The 17,976-nt window shown below is 38.1% G+C and overlaps 1 protein-coding gene across 1 annotated transcript in view; it reads left to right on the top strand.

The window, feature by feature from the left end:
* Nucleotides 1–17,976, top strand: part of GPHN (gephyrin) — a 211,087-nt gene that overhangs the window by 191,243 nt on the left and 1,868 nt on the right. The window contains exons 19-23 of the mRNA XM_009321000.1: nucleotides 9,195–9,282; nucleotides 11,364–11,437; nucleotides 14,146–14,210; nucleotides 15,508–15,611; nucleotides 16,822–16,918. Coding sequence (XP_009319275.1) covers nucleotides 9,195–9,282; nucleotides 11,364–11,437; nucleotides 14,146–14,210; nucleotides 15,508–15,611; nucleotides 16,822–16,918 — 428 coding nt within the window. The remainder of the gene's footprint in view (nucleotides 1–9,194; nucleotides 9,283–11,363; nucleotides 11,438–14,145; nucleotides 14,211–15,507; nucleotides 15,612–16,821; nucleotides 16,919–17,976) is intronic.

The following is a 17,976-nucleotide window of genomic DNA, read 5'->3' as shown; positions in this document are numbered from 1 at the left end:
CACACTAATCATCTCTAAAGCAGGCTAACTGGAATGTTCATGAAATCTCTAAACTATCCACTACGCTTTTTTTCCAAAATACATGTACAATTATATACTAGGTCTTATTTAGGGGGATGGCTTAATCATATAGGTTAATTTACAGAACTTACCTCCTATCACAGACAGGCCAAAGGGGGAGAGTAAACCACCTGTCATTTTCTCCATTAACAAACAGAAACATTAGTGTATAGTTTGATTCTTGTAGGAATTAAAAATAGGCAGAAAAGTAATGAAAAACCTATCGAAGGCTAGTACCTGAAAACTTCAGTCATGTGAGGATCCTCACTGAGGTTAATGGGCCTGTTTTTATAACAAAAGGTTGGAGGATTGAGTTTTAGCTTTACGTTCGCTTTGCATACTGGAAAAACAAGTTTCTGTACTCATTACTGGATCAATCTGCCATATCCTTAGCCTTCAAAAGACTTGTTCTTGTTTAGCAATTGGTTGTTCATGCTGAAGCCAGGTTGTCATAAATCTAGGTTTTCCTCATTAAATTGACTAAAGAAATCAACCCACTAGAATCTTACGCTATATCCTACACATCCCAAAAAACTTAACTGCAATTAGCTTACAAGAACCTGCAGTCTTTAAAACATTTTAGATGAATGCAAAGAACATGATATAGACTGTCTGCTTTATCAGGAATTGCTTAGAAGCTGGAATCTACCAGCAGGTGATCAGCTTGGAATACCTCATACAAGTCAGTTCACGTATCATTGCTAACAGCCTAAATCTAGAGGACACATTAAATGAGCCTTTGGGCTCTTCTAAGCAGTGCTGGGGCAAGCATCAACAAAAAACAGCCCCTAGAATAAAGCCTTGCTACCCAAAGCATGAAGCAAATAAGAAAATGCTTCTGCTCCCAGAGCAGGAGAAAATGCAATGGGCATTTTCTTACACTAAAAACATCTTTGTGCTTGAAGGAATATAGTCCAGTATTGTAGAGACAAATGAAGTTCTAGTTCCTTCCATTGACTAACAGCTGTCAAAAAATTGACTTGCTGGTCTCAAACAGGATAAGTTTCTCTTCCTGTTCCTTCTCTTCACTTATTTCTAATAAACTGTAGTTTACTCTTCTTGGAGAATTTGTATTATGTTTTAGTAAACAAAAATCGATGTCATCTTTCATTTGACATTTTCTAAAAAATAATTATTTGTTTTAAGACATAGCTGATGACAGGGAATTTTAAAAGGCCTTTTTATATTGTCTCCGACCTGTGGCTTTCAAGTCATTTTTCTTCTGGAGACAGACATTTTTCCAAGTGACTAAGTTATGATTCTGTAAAAGGTGGAGCTTTACAGAGAAAACCTTCATTTTGAGGCATTGTCTTTAGGGACTGCATTTCTACTGTCATGGAGACAGCCATACTGTAGTTCAATAGCAGTTACACCAGTTTACGGGGGGATGAATTTACTTAAAATTCACTTAAAATTTTATTTAAAATTTAGTCTTACTTAAAATTGAAGCTAAAGCAAAATGAAAAGATAAGAAATTCCATGATAACAATACCATGTCACCATGTGTCAGATTTTGTAATACTATTTGCTTTATATGAGCAACTGGCACTAATTACATCAATCATAATATTTTACTTTCCGTTATGTCAGTATAAGCCAATTCTCGTATTTCATGAGAGCTCTGAAAGAAAGAACCTCAGAACCATGTCTACCCTTCAGAGTCAGTGCGCTGTCATCTTTACTGATGAGCAATGTCATTGGCACCGATTATTGTATTGTGTGGTGTAATCTTCAGTCATATTATTTCAACCCAGCTACAACTGTTGAATATTTTCCACTCCAAAAGTGAAAACTTTTCAGTGAATCCATACAGATTCACTTCCTTCATAAGAAGGAACATAAAATAGAAGCTATTGTCTTTACCAGTGAAATCCCATCCAACTTCTTGGAAAAACTAATGGATTTCTGGCAAGTATTGGGATAAGGTTCATTGTCCTCAGCCAGTAAAATAGCCAGGGATAATTTATTAATTAATGGAAACCAGCTGTTCTCAGGCTTCTTCTTACATTCAGTGGACACACACTAGCTTGGATTTAGAGTGAATAAAGTGCTCACGGGTTAGTACAATGGCACAGCACTTGAAGACAACTGTTATCAAAGCTTTGGTTCTGTTCTTTCAGCATTGATGAAAAAAATCACTACAATTCACAAGCAGATGCTTGCAGATGACTGTACAGACATGAATGCGATACAGGACCCAACCATCAACAACGTAATGCCTTCATGTAGGAACGTGCTCCGTAGTACATAAGCACCTGGCTTCTACAACACGGGACCTTTTCCTGTTGCGCTCCCACACCTATCTCTTTTTCTGACCTCTCTGGTCTTTTGTCGTTCTGGCATATATATGAGTGGGAGTCTTCTGAAACAGTTCATGAAAACAGTGGAGTAAAATATGATATCATCCAGATACAGAGAAAAAGTTGAAGGCGTTAGGCAGATCTCATGGTAACTTCAGCAAAGAGTTGAAGACCTCTAATCAAAGTCTCTTTGAGTTCATAAATGTAACATGAAAAAGAATGCTCTGCGAAATAGTGTTCTTATTTGTAGCAGCATCAATTAAAGGAGCAGCAAAAAGTAACAAAGACAGATGCTTTTATGTTGCTATCAGATAGTCAAAACTTACATAGTCATGTTGAACAAGCCAAAAGCTACTGTAATTATTCCAGCTTTCCTCACAAGCTGGCCTGTATTCTTAGGGAAAACATACTGCATCTGTTCAAAGTGATCCAGGGAAATACCACAGAAGGTAGAAGGAAGACACATTATGAGAACATGATGAAATACACTGGAGAATTTTGAAACAAATACAGTTTCAGAAGAGTGCCCATATGTTCCTACATACATCATCAAAATCAGATCTTCTTCTGCTTTAGAAATCCATACTAGTCAAAACACAGAATTCCTATTACATTCAAATATTCATTCATTCAATTACATTCATTGAAATACATTCATCAAATTACATTCAATATTACATTCTACAGAAGTTGGGTTTTAGTTGGCTAAACCTAATATGGCATTTATTCACTATTCTGCATGCTGCAGATTACTGATATGCAAAATATTCCTCTTGGCCATGAGGTGAGAAGTGAGTGACAGACTTTGTCTTTATGCCTAGCTGCATTCGTCTATTCGTTTTGAAATCTGTCACCTCAACTGAATGAGCACAAGAAGAAAAATGAGAGTTAATCATAAAGGATCAAAACCATATCCCATCTTTCCTCAAACAGAAATGTCATTGAGCTTGATGAGATCTCTGTCTGAGTACAATAAGTACAGTCTCTTGGTTTTTTGATGAAAGTTTTACTTTGATAAATTCTTTGTTGTTTTGGAGGTGTTTCTTCTTTTTTTCTGATGTAAAACTAGAAGCTTGATTGGGATCTTTGCATACAAGGGGAGTTTCTAGCAGGTCCTTGTACCTTAGTTAAATCTTTTCTTCTTCTGGGAGATCTGTTTAGCAGAAAAGAGACTTCATAAGACACAAAACTAGCACAAACCACTGTTCCCAGCTTGTGTGGGCATGGCCAAAATGTGCAAAAATCAGGGTGCCTACAGACGGCACATAGCCTTTTGAAGTTTACAGTCAAGTGCTGTAGTTTAGAGGAGCAGCTGGTCTACTTTGGTCTTTAGTGTGATTGGTGTCAGATCACTGCTAGCACTTCAGTTTTCACTATGTGTCCAGGAATCTGTAGCTCCTCTGAATCTGTGAGGTGAATCACGTCTGAAGGGGTAATTATTTCAGCATATAACTGAAATGCTTGAGGTGCTTTCAAATGAAGTAAAACAGTAGGCAAGAAAGGTTACCCAGCTCTGCTTTTGTACTCACAATAGACACTTCTGCATGTCTGGTGCATTATGGTGCATGTATATCTTTCTGTATCTGTGTCCAATATATCTGTAAGCACACAGGTTTAAGGTGCTTAACTGTGATGGTTTGCATGCACAAATTTTGCAAGTACAGGTTTCCAGAAGACCTGGGTTTATAAAAGCCTGGGCTGATGCATAGAAGAGTACAACAATCACAAGTGTTTCTAGTAGTCACCCAACAGTAATAGCTGTACATGGCAATGAACAACAAGGACTGGAAATGACTGTCAGGTAATGAGGTTAACTTGAATGAATGAGACTACTGTGGCAAAGAACTTGGTGGAAATGGTCCTGGAAATTAGTAATGAACTATGGATTTTGTACTGTGACAATGGCTTGATAAGTCAGTCCTAACTAAAGGTTCCAGTTTAATTTTACAGGAATCGCTCATTTTACTGCAGAGTGGTAGGTGATGCAGATCACCATTTGTTGTTATTTGTTTTCTAAATTAAATTAGAAAACTGAGCAGTTTAATTGCATGTATCAAACTGCTGGTGTTAAGGGTTGTATCGCAGAAAAGGCTGACAGATTTTTTAATTAATGACAGTGAAGCACAACAATAGGATCAACAGAAGTGAATTAACAGATGTTGATTTCTATTTGAAAGAGAAAATTACACTGTAATTTAGGGTGCTTCAAAATGGCACTTAAAACAGAGAATTCTTTGGTCTTGACTGTACTGTAGCTATTTCTTTTGAGATAAAGGAAAAAATCTTCTACGTGGCTGATGTCTATTTTAATGAGGCTTACATCATTTCCTTGTTCAAGCTCTCAAGCGCCTGTGTATCTTTTCAGTTCAAAGACAGCCTAGTAATCAAGTGCTGCATAACAGTTTTCCACAAACTAGCTTCGATAATCAGAATTTTTCATGAATCCAGAAGGTGTTCCTATTCTGGTATACTGCCATCCTGCAAGCCCTCTCTTCAAATTAAAGAAGTCAAGTGGCATGTCAACTGTTATGTCATGCATCTGCTTGCTGGATTCTACGCATGCTGCTGCCACTATACAACAGATACCCTCCAAGTAATTTCCAGATTGTACTGCCCATTCTGTTCCATAAAACTGAATAAAGAGGGTCAGGAAATTGAGGTAGTAAAGTAGATACTCTGTTTATCAGACTGGCAAAATTAGCAGAGAATATAAAGATATACTTAAAAGTACCTGGACTCTTTGTGCAAAGCATTATGTCTGCAGCTTCAAAAATGTATGTACAATACACATAATATTTGCGCAGACACAATCTGCTGTAGATGGGGATTTCTACTGTTGAGAGAAAGTTTGGATTTGTGCTTATTTACCTATATGAATAGTTTCATAAACTGTAATCCTTATAGAACAAATTTTCTTAGTTGCATTTACAGAAGATGCTGGGATCTGGTCTGAAACATACAGAGTGTATAATTTTTTTATATCAGTTGCAGCATGTTAGAAAAGCACACTCCCTTCCTGTGCGCAGTGTCACTCTGACTTTGAAAATCACCAAATGAAACAGAATAGTTTTGCCATCTGGAAATGAGGCTTCCCATCAAAATCTACTTTACATTGATTAAGGTATTCACCATTATATTTGAGCACCTGTTACAGTTCTGTCCATGAAGGAAAAAAATCCAAGAATAGCACTTTCACAAGACATTTTAAAGGATTTATCATAGTAAATTAGACCATTAGTCTAGCTAATCCGGTATCCTGCCCCTAGCAATGGCCAGGGCTTCAGAATATAGCTTCTGATTTGTACCTGCTCAGACAGCGAGTTATTTCTCAGCTTCATGGTGATTTGTCACAGGCCTTTTAGAACAATCTTGTCCTGTTATGCTCAGATGCCAGAGTTATTTTGTCTATTCTTTCAGAAGTTAACAGTCTTCAGTTATTTATTCCCTTTCCATGTCAATCCAAAGGAGAAGCTGCTCATTGTTACTCAACAAATGAAACGAGAAGTAGTATCTTGTTATCTGATTATATCAAATATGTGTTAATATGCAATTTGAATGACAACTCTCTGCATTAAATCTACTAAAGGCAAGGAAAATGTTTGCTATGGTGTTGACTGAAGATTACAGCAGGTGACTCCTGTAAGGAGTGTTTAGTGTTAATTGCAGAATCGTGGAACTACCAGCCTCAAGTAGGACAGAAAGTTAGACAGACCTGAGTGACAAAAAGAAATGTGCCAAATATAGCAAAAAGAGAAAAGCCTTCTGCAAAGGCAAGGGAGGGAATTCTGTAAATGTCTCCTTTCTTCAGAATAAAAACCAAACTAGCATAATCATTCAGTTTATTACAATAAAATTTCTATCACATCTTTCATTTTGGAAGAATTCAATGCATTTTGCAACTACCTAAAGATGATATGTAGTGCTATCGGCTGGATAAAGTTTTAGTGGTAGAATTTTTAAATGTCCTGCATTATACAGATGGTAGAGAAAGGGATATATTATACAGGTCATTCTACTGGAAATGCTAAAAAAATGCACCAAGTCCAGTAATATTCAACTTTTTACATGACATGTAATAAAAAAACTGTATGATGAGCTACTCCAGTGGTATGCTACCCTCATAAACAAAGGTGTGAACTGAGTCCTCACCTGGTTTGAGTTCGGGCTTATTTTGGGTTTGGGTTTTTTTTTTCCTTTGTTAAGTAATTTTATATATATACACACATATATATATTTGGTATGTAAGTAGGAGCACTTCCATTCTATTTAACAGCAGTTAAATGTAGACTCGTTCGCTTTTTACTGTTCCTTCCATTATTCTCAAACCACAACCAAAAGCAAGCACACTTCATAATCCAGAATTAGGATGTCCCCAGACAGGTGGTCTTGCTACCTATGAATAACTTTTAAATAATTAAGCAAGATAAAATGAAACAGCCTGGAGCAAGCTCCAGATAAGTTCCTTAGCTGCATCACAACCTAATGGGAAAAATATACTGAAAGCAGTCTTAGCCTAGTAGTAGCGGCATGAGTGTCTGAGTGTCATCGAGCTTCAGGAAGGCCTATATCGACCTGTGTAATGAATACATATTCCTTGCTGCTTTCCAATCTGCACCTTCATTGGCAAGGATTAAGGAATACTTAGATCTTGAGAGACTTTTCCTATTACAAACGCTATAATAATCTTAAGCAGTATCTTATTACATACAAATTACTACTTAGACAATTAATATGAAACAGTTGGTTCTGAAGAAGACACTGACAGTAGCCAACAACAGACTTGCTTTTTCCTCTTGCCTTCAACAACTAATGAAGACTTGTGCTGGTTTTTGGATAAAATGATCCTGAGATGTCAGAAGGGGCAGCTGAGAAAATGCCTCTGTTTCCTAAAGAACAAAAAAGGAGATGGTTTTGCTCGAGTCCGTATGTTTTATATTTTCTCCCAAAGAAAACAGAGTTCAGCCATTCATTACAGGCCATTTAGAGTACCCAAGATACCCGGTACCCTAAACAAAAGTCGTGGAGGTATGCCACAATACCTGCAGCCACTCATTCCTTTAAAAAAAAGGTAGTGTATAATTCTATCTGATTGATTACAGCCTACACTATGGCACCAGCAATCTGCCCTTCCTTCTGCTGTAGCTTATTGCCTACCTCTTACAAAGCAATATGACCCTAAAGAGTGGAAGTAACCCAACACAAGTAGAAAAATTGTGCAGGATAACCACACTGTGATGCCAAAGAAGATGCTGCATCCGTCACTGGACATGGTGGAGCAAGGGTTTTGAGTCTTTCTGCCTGTAAGGCATAACCAGGGTAGAGGACACCTGAGGGGGCTCTGGTGAGGAGATGAGGAGTGTGCAGGGTTGCATGCACTTGATATCTCTACTCAGTGAGGGAGCGCAGTTTTCTTGTGTCACATAAATTGTAGTGCGCACAGCACCACATAATGCTAACTGCTGCTTATATTTCACTAAACCATGGGCAAAGACAGGATGCTCAGAGGAAAGGATTTTTTTTTCTGAGACCTTTTGAAACACACAGTTTCTGTTAGTCTCTGAAAGGTCAACCAGGACTTGCACAGTATTTCTAATTTTCCTGTTTCCAGTTTGAACCCCAAAATAATTGCAGTGACTCTATCTTTCAGTGAAATATAGCCAAAGTTCCCGAAGGATAGCCCACATGCCATTTGCAGCCTGCAAAGCCTTGATAACCCGTAATGGCATTTTGTAATTGTAGTGTGGCATTTAACTGAGGTGCTGTATTCCAGGTAAAGTCCCTTATACAGTCACTAGCATTATTGCCCATTTGTTCAATTGCATTCTAAGAAGGAACAGACTCCCATGAAAAACTTTCAGGATCATTAAAGTAAAAACATACTGTTGAAGGAACATTACATACAGCCATAGCAATTGGTCAGCTTCTGGTCAGTTCACAAATGTTAAATGCAAAGTATGCATTTAAAATATTGGAAATTCTTTTAGATTCCTTTGGTCTTGTGTAAGTTGTATTACCGAGTTTCTCCACTGCATGCCTTGAAGCTCTGTATTAGCATCAGTACTGCTATTGGATAGCTAATGCCCACTTCAAAGTTTCCAGTTTAGATCTAAAAAAAAAAAAAAAAGAGTTAAGACACCAAAACTGAAATATACTCAGCTTCTATCCTTCACCTTCACAGTTATACTCTTTGTTTGGAGGAACATCACAGCTCCCCTTAGACTGTTTCTCATGAAGGTAAATAGACACTTGAACAGGATGGATTGTGTTTGTCAAGATGAAGTGGATGTACAGCTGGCTTTGCTGCAGAGCCCTCTAATGAAGAAGATAAACAAAGGATTTACTCCCACTTTTCACTGATGGAAGTTTGAAGTGGAGCCTTATCCCCATTTTTGCACACATCAAATAAGCTAGACAGGTAGTACTGCAGCCAGCTTGGTGGCCAGTAATTTTCATGTGTCAGGTCCCTTTATATAGCCCTGTCAGTTCATCTAAATCATAATTTGTATTGCTACTTACTGTGCAAATTACATACTTTTAGACACTTGTGTTAGTGTTCTTCAGTCACAACCTAAAGTATCCCACTGTTCCTGTTGCAAAGCTCTTAGACAGAAAGGTGCCAGTGTGGTGTTCACTTAATGAGATTGCAGTTCTTGACTTGAATAGAGCAGTGTGGAGTCTTAAGAAGGAAAAGATCTTACATTATCCTAGAGCTGTATCTCTTTCTTAATATACGTGTGTGTATATACGTCTGTATGTGTGCACACAGACACTTATTTACGCTACAACTCATAATAGCTGCATGTCACTAATCTGCTTGCCTGTTCTTTTCTGTAGCCCAGATGATTTACTGAATGCACTGAATGAGGGTATCAGCCGTGCTGATGTGATCATTACATCAGGAGGTGTATCTATGGGGGAAAAGGTATGCTAAATTTAAGTATGACTTGCTACAATATATGTAAGGATTTCAAGCCAGAGTCTGTCATCAGAGCTTCTACCTTTGTATTAATATTTATTAAAACGGGATCTTAATTTTTTTGGAACACTTAAATGCGAATTAATTAAGAAAATAGTCTTCAATGCTGTCCTCATTCCCTTTGTTCTTATTACCGTACTATAGTAGACATAGTACAACAGGGAAGATTTTAATTCTTGATGTGACTGATTCGCAAATGTGTTTTTATTTAAGGAATGATTTATGTAGTTATGATGAGGAAGGTGCTTGGTTAATAGCACGCGAAGGCAACAGACTTCTTTTTATTCTCAGAGCAGGTAAAATGTAGATAGAATAAAGCTACTTTGAAAGTACTTCGAAAAGCAACCTGAGTATATAAATAGCTCTTTCTTACTCAGCAGATCTGTTTCCTGAACATGCCAAAGCTATATCTGTTACAAAAATAGTTTTATCACATTTTGCGCCTGATAGTCCTACAGAGGCAATACATACGAGACACAGTGAGCTGATATATTTGCCTTTTGAATCATTAACAGAATTGTTGATTGAGTTCCTGTTGGTAATCCCTGTGCCAAAACCATCAAAGAAAATAGGGATACACAGATGCTGGTGGGGCGTAGATGAACCTGCAGGACATTTATTAATCATGACTTATGCGAAGGAAAACTCAGATTACTTTTTGATCCCAGGCTGAATCTGTGAGTTTGGCAGGTAAAAGAAACATCTCTCCTTTTATAACTAACAGATACTAAAGACAGTCATTAGGAGATGGCAAACATGAGTGCTGTTTTTGTCACTTTTCTGAGTAGAAATCATATTGTTGGATACATCATGAAAATGGATAACTAGTTAAACCAGTGCCAATTACTTTCAATCGCATTATTGTCCTCAGTATTCCTAGAAAAATAACTAAGGACAAGTGCTGGTCTTTAAATTGGGAATGTGGCGACATAGTACCGACACAGGAACGCTAGGAAGTGACTGGACTGCTGAACGGTCTTACAGGCATTTATGCCTTCTGGCTACTTTCTCCTCAGTCTGAATTTGAGGCAACAGCATAAAGTCAATAGGCTCTATATTCCACTGATGGTTAGCCCTCTGCTACTGAGATTTCAACAGTTTCAATGAAATAACTGTGAACATCCAAAAAGTAAATAGAAAGTAAAAACGGGGTTAATACAATCAATAATTGAGAATTCATGCCTGGCTGAAAAAAGTTGCTGCTTTGCAAGTATTTGAACACACACACAAAAAAAAAAAAAAAAGAGAAAGATGGGAAAACTGCAAGGGAGCTTCAGATTTACTGCTTCCAAAGTCTCTTTTCACAGATGACTGTTACATCCTGTGTCTTTAATCTCACTAAACACAACAGACAGGATACTGCGTCTTTGAGCACAGCAATTTTCAATAAAGACTAAAGAAGTAATTCAGTTTGTTTTATTAAATGGGTTGATTGTCTTTATGCAAAATCATTTAACTTGAACTAACGCACAAGCCACCCACAGTTTTTCCTTTCTAAGGACTGTTAAACCCAACCACTGTGAATTAGGCCATGTCCCCAAGAAATTACAATAATTACAGTATCCTGGAAAACTATGATTTCTACAGTACAAGTATTGATTTCAAAAGTACTAGGAGATCTCTAACTCTACTGCTAGATAGCTTCCATGGCAAAAGTTAATAACTTGGTGATTTAAGTCTTAACTTTGAACCATAAAGGCTTTTTTCCATCTTTGACACAGAGAATGTTTTAGTAGTAGGTATTTGTGGGGTCCTCTAAGACTCTGATGCTGCAGCTGACTTTTAAGTAAATATGTTACTATGTCCTCATGGAGTCAGGTTTGGCACATAAAATGAGTCTGTTCTTCACCTCTTCTTTTTGAAAATACTTTCTTTCAAATACTGGAAATTCCCCACTGGACTGTAGCACTTTCGGGATATGAAAAGTCTTTCATCTTCACTTGATATTAATTAATTGCTTTGAATGCTTAGATGATGTAAGCCACTTTGATGTTACTTAATCGATTTTCTTTTTCGAATTTAAACAGGACTATCTTAAACAGGTGCTGGATATTGATCTTCACGCACAGATTCACTTTGGCAGAGTTTTTATGAAACCAGGGTAAGAAATCTTTCTACTTAGGCAGCATAGATGGAGGCTATATCGGGCCAAATATCCTATAAAAGTGCCTCAGTAGATTTCAGTTTTCCAAATATACTATAAACCACATGGTAGATATATATATGGGAACAGAAGCAAAATCAGTCCTATTCAGATTAGTCATCATCTTTATGGGTGAAATGAACTGGAACAGAGAGATTACTTTTTATCAGTAAGAGATATTTCTCTGATAACTGTTGCAAATCAGGTTTGGGGACTGGGGGGAAACCAGCATGCTATAAACATGGCCACAGTCTTCACTGTGATCACAGAGCTCAGATACTGACATTGTTATGAAATAACCGGGAAATATAAGGACATTTAACTGCTGGTTTGCTTAACGAGCATCTCATTTCACTTCAAAATTTGCATGTCATATTCCTACAAACAAGCAATTTCTTGAGAGAGGTGGAGTGACAGCTAATTTACAAAGTTTTATCTAATTGGCATATTGAGCATAGTAATTTTAAAGTAAACACAATCCTTTATGTGTTTAGTTTGCCTCAGAAAACTGTTTCAGCATTGCTTTCCTTTGCTGTAGCACTGCTAATTAATGAGTCTGGAAGTGTGCTTTGTAGAGAAGATGAAAACTACATGCAGTGAAAATAGACAGTTCCCTTTCACAGTACAGTAGCAGAAAGATGTCTACAGCTCTGCCTCGCTAGCCATGGAGTGCAGTTTGTTTGCAAGCTAGGTTGGCACGGTCCAGTAACACAAGGCCAAGTGCAGCTTTCAGGAACGATTCCCTCTAGCCCGTAAGTGTTGCCAGGGAGCAGAACAGAAAGTGAGTGTTTGCTGTGAAAACAAATACTTTTACTGTCTCTGCATACAATCCAGTAAAGAACTGCATGTGGGTTTGGAGCTTGTGCTGCTACTACCACCACCTCCCTTCCATAAAAGGAACAAGTGAGCTGAAAGCATGTTTTTTCCCATGCTGGATGTAGCCCAGGAGTGGAAATTGCTCACTGTCATACTGCTACAACTGATGTGGGGAAGTCCCAAAAGCGGGATCTGTACTCCAGCCTCCGCTGCTGACAAGAATGGATAACCTGATTTAGAGAATTCAGAATATTAAATTCTGGTTCTGCCTTATCTGAAAACGAACGTAATTCTTTCTTCTAGTGATCCCTCTGTAGACTTGTAGCAGTAAACTTTTAATAACTAGCCAGAAAAGCTTTAAGAAATCTTCTTTTCCCCAAACATCCATTTTCATTTTATGCCATAAGAAAGATATTTCTTACTGCTACCAAAACATTTGGTCATCTAATCTTACTGAGAATGTAAGCACTCGTTTTCATTGGCTGTAGTGCAATAGCAAATACTGTGTCTTAGTTTTTATTAATTCTGTCTTAAAAGGCCTTAGACATGAATTGTGATTGCTATGTTGGGAAAAATTCCCTTGAGTAAGTTCCAAGAGCGAAGCCAGAATTTGCATTGTATGCCTGTATTTTGATGCTACCTGACTGCAGAGTGATGCCTGGGATTTACCATTCCTCCACTTGACCTGAAAGTTGCTGAGCTATTGTAAGGTTGTATCTTGTCTAGCAACATCGCCAGAAGAAAGTACTGGAAGACTTTACCAATGACGGTGTTGAAATCTCATATGAGAATTCAGAGTTTCCAGTAAATGTGAATTAGCAATTAGATTTTTTGCACCTCAGTTTGTACACTGGTTATAAGATTTGGAGGTCTGGCACATAGTTCCCGTTATGTTAGAGACATTTTAAAACAGAAACTTTGAACACCAACTTCCCCTGGTAAAATAGGATATCGATTAGTCCTAGCAGATATAAAACTAGGTAGTAATGATCAAAATGTGGCAAATCTCCAAAGTTGCTGCTGGTCAGCAACTCTCATCTGCTGACCGGGTGATAGTTGTTAGCTCAAGATGAAGCCAAAGAACTCAGCCTAATTATTTCTCCTATAAAGTATAATTTCTAATGTTTAAAAGGATGATATTAACATAGGTACATAGGAAACTTTTTTTAATGGATGAGTCCCTTTTCTTTGCCAGCCACATTCTTGAGCCATCACATTACTGTCCTATTTGTGTAACTGTAATAGCCCTGATAACAAGTCACTAAAGATCACTCAGGAGCAGCTCTGAAAGGCAGAGAGCGCTCTTTGCTGATAGACCTAGGTCCTACCTGACTGCAGCTCTGCCTGTGTATCTGAATTTGTTTATCTGCAGACTAGCTAGCATTTGCTTCTCTGAAATACTGCTCTGTTGTCACTACTGCTGTAGACAATGGAGTAAGGGAAATGAGAGTTACTAATGTTACAAAAAATTTGGAGAGCCTTATGTGAAAAACAAAGAGAGCTCTGTAACTGCATAATTTCAGTATTAACTTCTTTGTTAATTGGCTTCTAGCATGAAGACAGGATTTAGATTTTTGATTACTACTTCATCTGCTTTTAGATGTTTCCTCACCAGAAGCAAAAGAGTCTACTTAAAACTTCATAGCTGAATACCAAGAAAAACTAATTGTTCTGTCATCACAAAGAGAGGATTATACCCCCAGTATGGAATAAGCAGCAGGTGCTAATGAACTGCGGAGAGAGAGAGAGATCCTGTTTTGTTTTCTTTCCCAAATGTTTTAAATAATAATAACATAATAATGTTCAGTCAAAATCTAGTGCTGATATTAAATAGCTTTCCTTTTCCATAGCCTGCCAACAACTTTTGCAACTCTGGATATTGACGGCGTAAGAAAAATAATCTTTGCGCTCCCAGGTAAGATGTTTTGCGGATTACTTCTGTTGCTGTGCATAGATGACAGACATGAAACAGAATAGTGACGTTTCACAGCACCTATGTCTGGTGTTGGCATCCCTAAGGAAGGTACATGTAAGGTTTTCCCAGAAATTGCCAGAAGAGACGGACTTATAGGGGTATACTAAGGAGTTCGTTCTTGTTCCTGTCCTTAGAATTTGCCGGTGTACAGGCCTTACGATTTCTTCCATCCAACAATTTCCTTGGGTTTTGTAAGTGGTACTATACAGGGGTGTTTTTTCCTACAGCTCCCTCCACCTTCACAGTAAATATTCTGTGCATGTAAGTCAGTGCATCCACTCTGAAGTATTGAAAATGGAGACAAAAACGAGGGAGTGCCAAGGAACATGTCACAGAATATTTTTTTTATCATGATCGTACTGTGGAACCAAAAGAGGGCAGCATCGCTTCACCTCCTGCGTGCTGCGTCGCCTTGGGAAATTGCCGCGTTCAGAATAAACGTTTCCTTAGGGATCTGGCTACAAATCTCTATCCTCCTAAATCAGGAGGAATTTATTTTATTCTTATTGCTCTGGCTTCGCATGGATTTCTGACTACACAAGGAATCCTGTTCTTGATAAGCTGGTGGTTTTCAGATGTATCTCTAGTGCTTTCTCTCTCTCCTGTTTTAGTTGCTGCAGTACATTTTCTTCCAGGGGAGAGATCAATGGAGCATCTGTCTGATTGTAGTATTTATTTTAGACCTGTCATCTAGGGAAGTCCAGATGTGTGAGACAAATGGTATTTGACAGACGTTGGTCATACACCTCTCTTGTGAGTCAACAGAAAACATATAAATCAGTAGAATTCTCCTCAGATTTGTACTAAAGCATTTTGCCACTCTGTTAGGGAATTGAAAGTTATTTTTCCATGGGTCTTGGAAACCTTAATCATGAATCAAGAGCCCTATCAGCTAGGACCTATAGCTGTGCACAATAAACCCTGCCTCATCCCCAGACAAATCTAGGCGTAAGACAAAAGGCAATGGAGGAACAGAGGTAAATGGTGGGGCCCGAGGAACATGGGGCAGTTCTGGTCAGAGCAGGATTTCAGCACACCATCAGCCAGAGAGTGTAGCTTTCAACAGGTGTACTTGCCACATGCCACTCCAGTCTTGAATGAAACGTTTCCTGTACATAGAATGAAGAGCTCTTTAGAGTCCTTTAGAGTGCAATTGCTATAAAAAGATGAGATCGCTTTCAGCATTTCACAGAGTAAGTCAAGAGGGAGTCACCACCAACTGTTCCTTGTCCTACAGGCAACCCTGTGTCAGCTGTTGTCACCTGCAATCTCTTTGTTGTTCCCGCACTGAGGAAAATGCAGGGTATCCTGGATCCTCGGCCCACCATCATCAAAGCCAGGGTAAGAATCTTGTCCTCTATTTAAAAATTCTCTCAAGATGTTGAAGCACAGCTCTTTGAGCTTTGAAAGGCTGTCTTGTTTGGGGAATCTGAGCCCTAGACTAATGCTGGCAAGTTGAAGGAAGTTCACACAAAACAGAGGTACATTCTCAATCTCTGTTAATGGTAATATTCAGTCCCATAATTTCTAAGAGTTAGATGGCCATCTAATGGAGCAAGGTACACAGATGCAGAGGCAGCCAGTTGCCAGTCAGGCAGGAAGGACGCTTTCCTGTTTAAAAAAAAACATTTGTTTTAACCTGTGGTAAAAAATGCAGAGTAATCTGGGAATACCTAAAGGGTCGGATAGTTCTGTTTTAGCAATAGAAAATAAAAACTTTAAAGCCTTTCTGTTCTTGAGTTATTTATATAAGTAACCCAGATGACCCCCACCCTAAGCAATGTAAATCCCTTAAACTAGTCATTTCACTCTTATAAGAAATCATGGATATTGTAACTCTGCTTAATATAGATGCAAGGCGTGTTATTATAACATATTATTCTTCTATTTTTGATTCAAATAAAGTACCAAGGACCACATTACCTTTTATAGTTTTCCTAGTGTTCTTGGCTATGTACTTTTCTCTTACTGCTTATCCTGTGTCTCTCTTTCACACTTCCTCAGGCATCCAGATTTTTCTTTCTCTCACAGCTAAAATATTCTAAAACAGAGAGCAATTTGCAGTGACCTTCACTTTTGCATGAATTTTCCAATGTGTTCCATTAAATTCCATTGTGAGCCATCCCCTGTATGTCTTTTCATTTCAAAGATTGGCCATTTCCCTTTTGTCAGAGCTAGCAGGATTTTGAATGCGAATAGAATTTTTATCTTTATGCAGTGTAATCCAGAGACCAGAAACGATAAAGCTTTTTTCCAGAGAGATACTATCTTTAAACTCCCAGTACAGGAACAGCTTTGGAATATTCCACTTAATGCATATAGACTCTATCATACACTTTAATATTATAATAGCACAGTTTTATTTCCCTTAAATACTGCAGCCTCTACCTTCTACAGCTTTTGATCTTGCACTAGACACCATCTGACCTCAAAATGCAAGTTTTTAAAGAGACTGTTTTTAAGGACAAACAATTGAGCAGACGATTCCGTTATCTTAGACAGTGCAATCTGAATGCATGACATTTTCATCCTTTCTTTGCTTCTTCTACAGTTATCATGTGACGTAAAATTGGACCCCCGCCCAGAATATCATCGGTGCATACTGACTTGGCATCACCAAGAACCACTACCTTGGGCACAGAGTACAGGTTAGTGCCCAGCCACACAGACTGACAGACACACTCACACAGGTCCTTGCCTTCCTACATATATGTCTAAAAACAACCAAGCCTGTGCACGTGTTTTTCCATGTAACCTTCCTTATGCAGACTGATTTGCTGACATACTTGTGCACATGCATACGTGTACATTAGCATAAAATTCAGTCATGATATGACTTACCAACTTAACCATTAGAACTTCCTTCATCTGAATAACCTGCCTTTACACACACACACACACACACTACACCTGTATGCTTGTATATGTGCACACATTCCTTTTTATAAACATCCACCCATGCTTAGTTGCACTCACAGGCACATTTTCTTACTTTTGCTCTTGTGCATGTGCTAAACAAACACAAGTTGATAGGAACAATACAAATAAAAGAAGTGTGATTCTAGCTGAACTGGAAAAGTAGAAGAGATAGCAGAGGCTGTTACATGTTCTCTTAAAGCAGACTAAGACTTTTATTAGTCACGTGTGCCACCTAGGGATACTTCTGCATACTCAGCTCCAGTTGAGGTAAATACTATATCTGAATACTTTTTTAGCTGTATACTGCTAGAAGACCGACTGCCAGTTTCTCAAGAGATTCAAGTCCTTAAACAACTAGTTGTCTTTTTGCTACATCCAAATTGTTCAATACAAAGCACTATATACAAGTCTCCACAGGGAAAACTTTAGCTCAAATGCATCTTACTGTTTACTCAGAGAAAGTTCTTACCATTGACTCCCAGGATCACACAGCCTCTGACGTATTTCCAGGTATAAGTCAAGGTATTACTTACAACTATAACGCTGTATTTGGTTTAACTCTGTTTTCCTGTGCACCGCGTCTTTCCTTACGCAAGCAGACTGTCTGGAATGATTTCTCTGTCAATCTGGAAGTTTGAAAACCAAGAAACTAAAGGGCATGACTTCTTATTGCATTTTCATTTTTTGTCAGTATTACCAATATGATACTGTTTATCTTCAGGCCATGTTGTGAAGCTCAGTGTCCCAAAGAAACCCATTCCTTTGAGGTGGTATATGTTACGGATTT

This window comes from Pygoscelis adeliae, unplaced genomic scaffold (genome assembly GCF_000699105.1).
Source record: "Pygoscelis adeliae isolate BGI_AS28 unplaced genomic scaffold, ASM69910v1 Scaffold3, whole genome shotgun sequence".
Lineage (NCBI taxonomy): Eukaryota > Metazoa > Chordata > Aves > Sphenisciformes > Spheniscidae > Pygoscelis > Pygoscelis adeliae.
The sequence above is the reverse complement of the archived record's forward strand: the minus strand, read 5'-3'. Positions and strand labels throughout refer to the sequence as shown.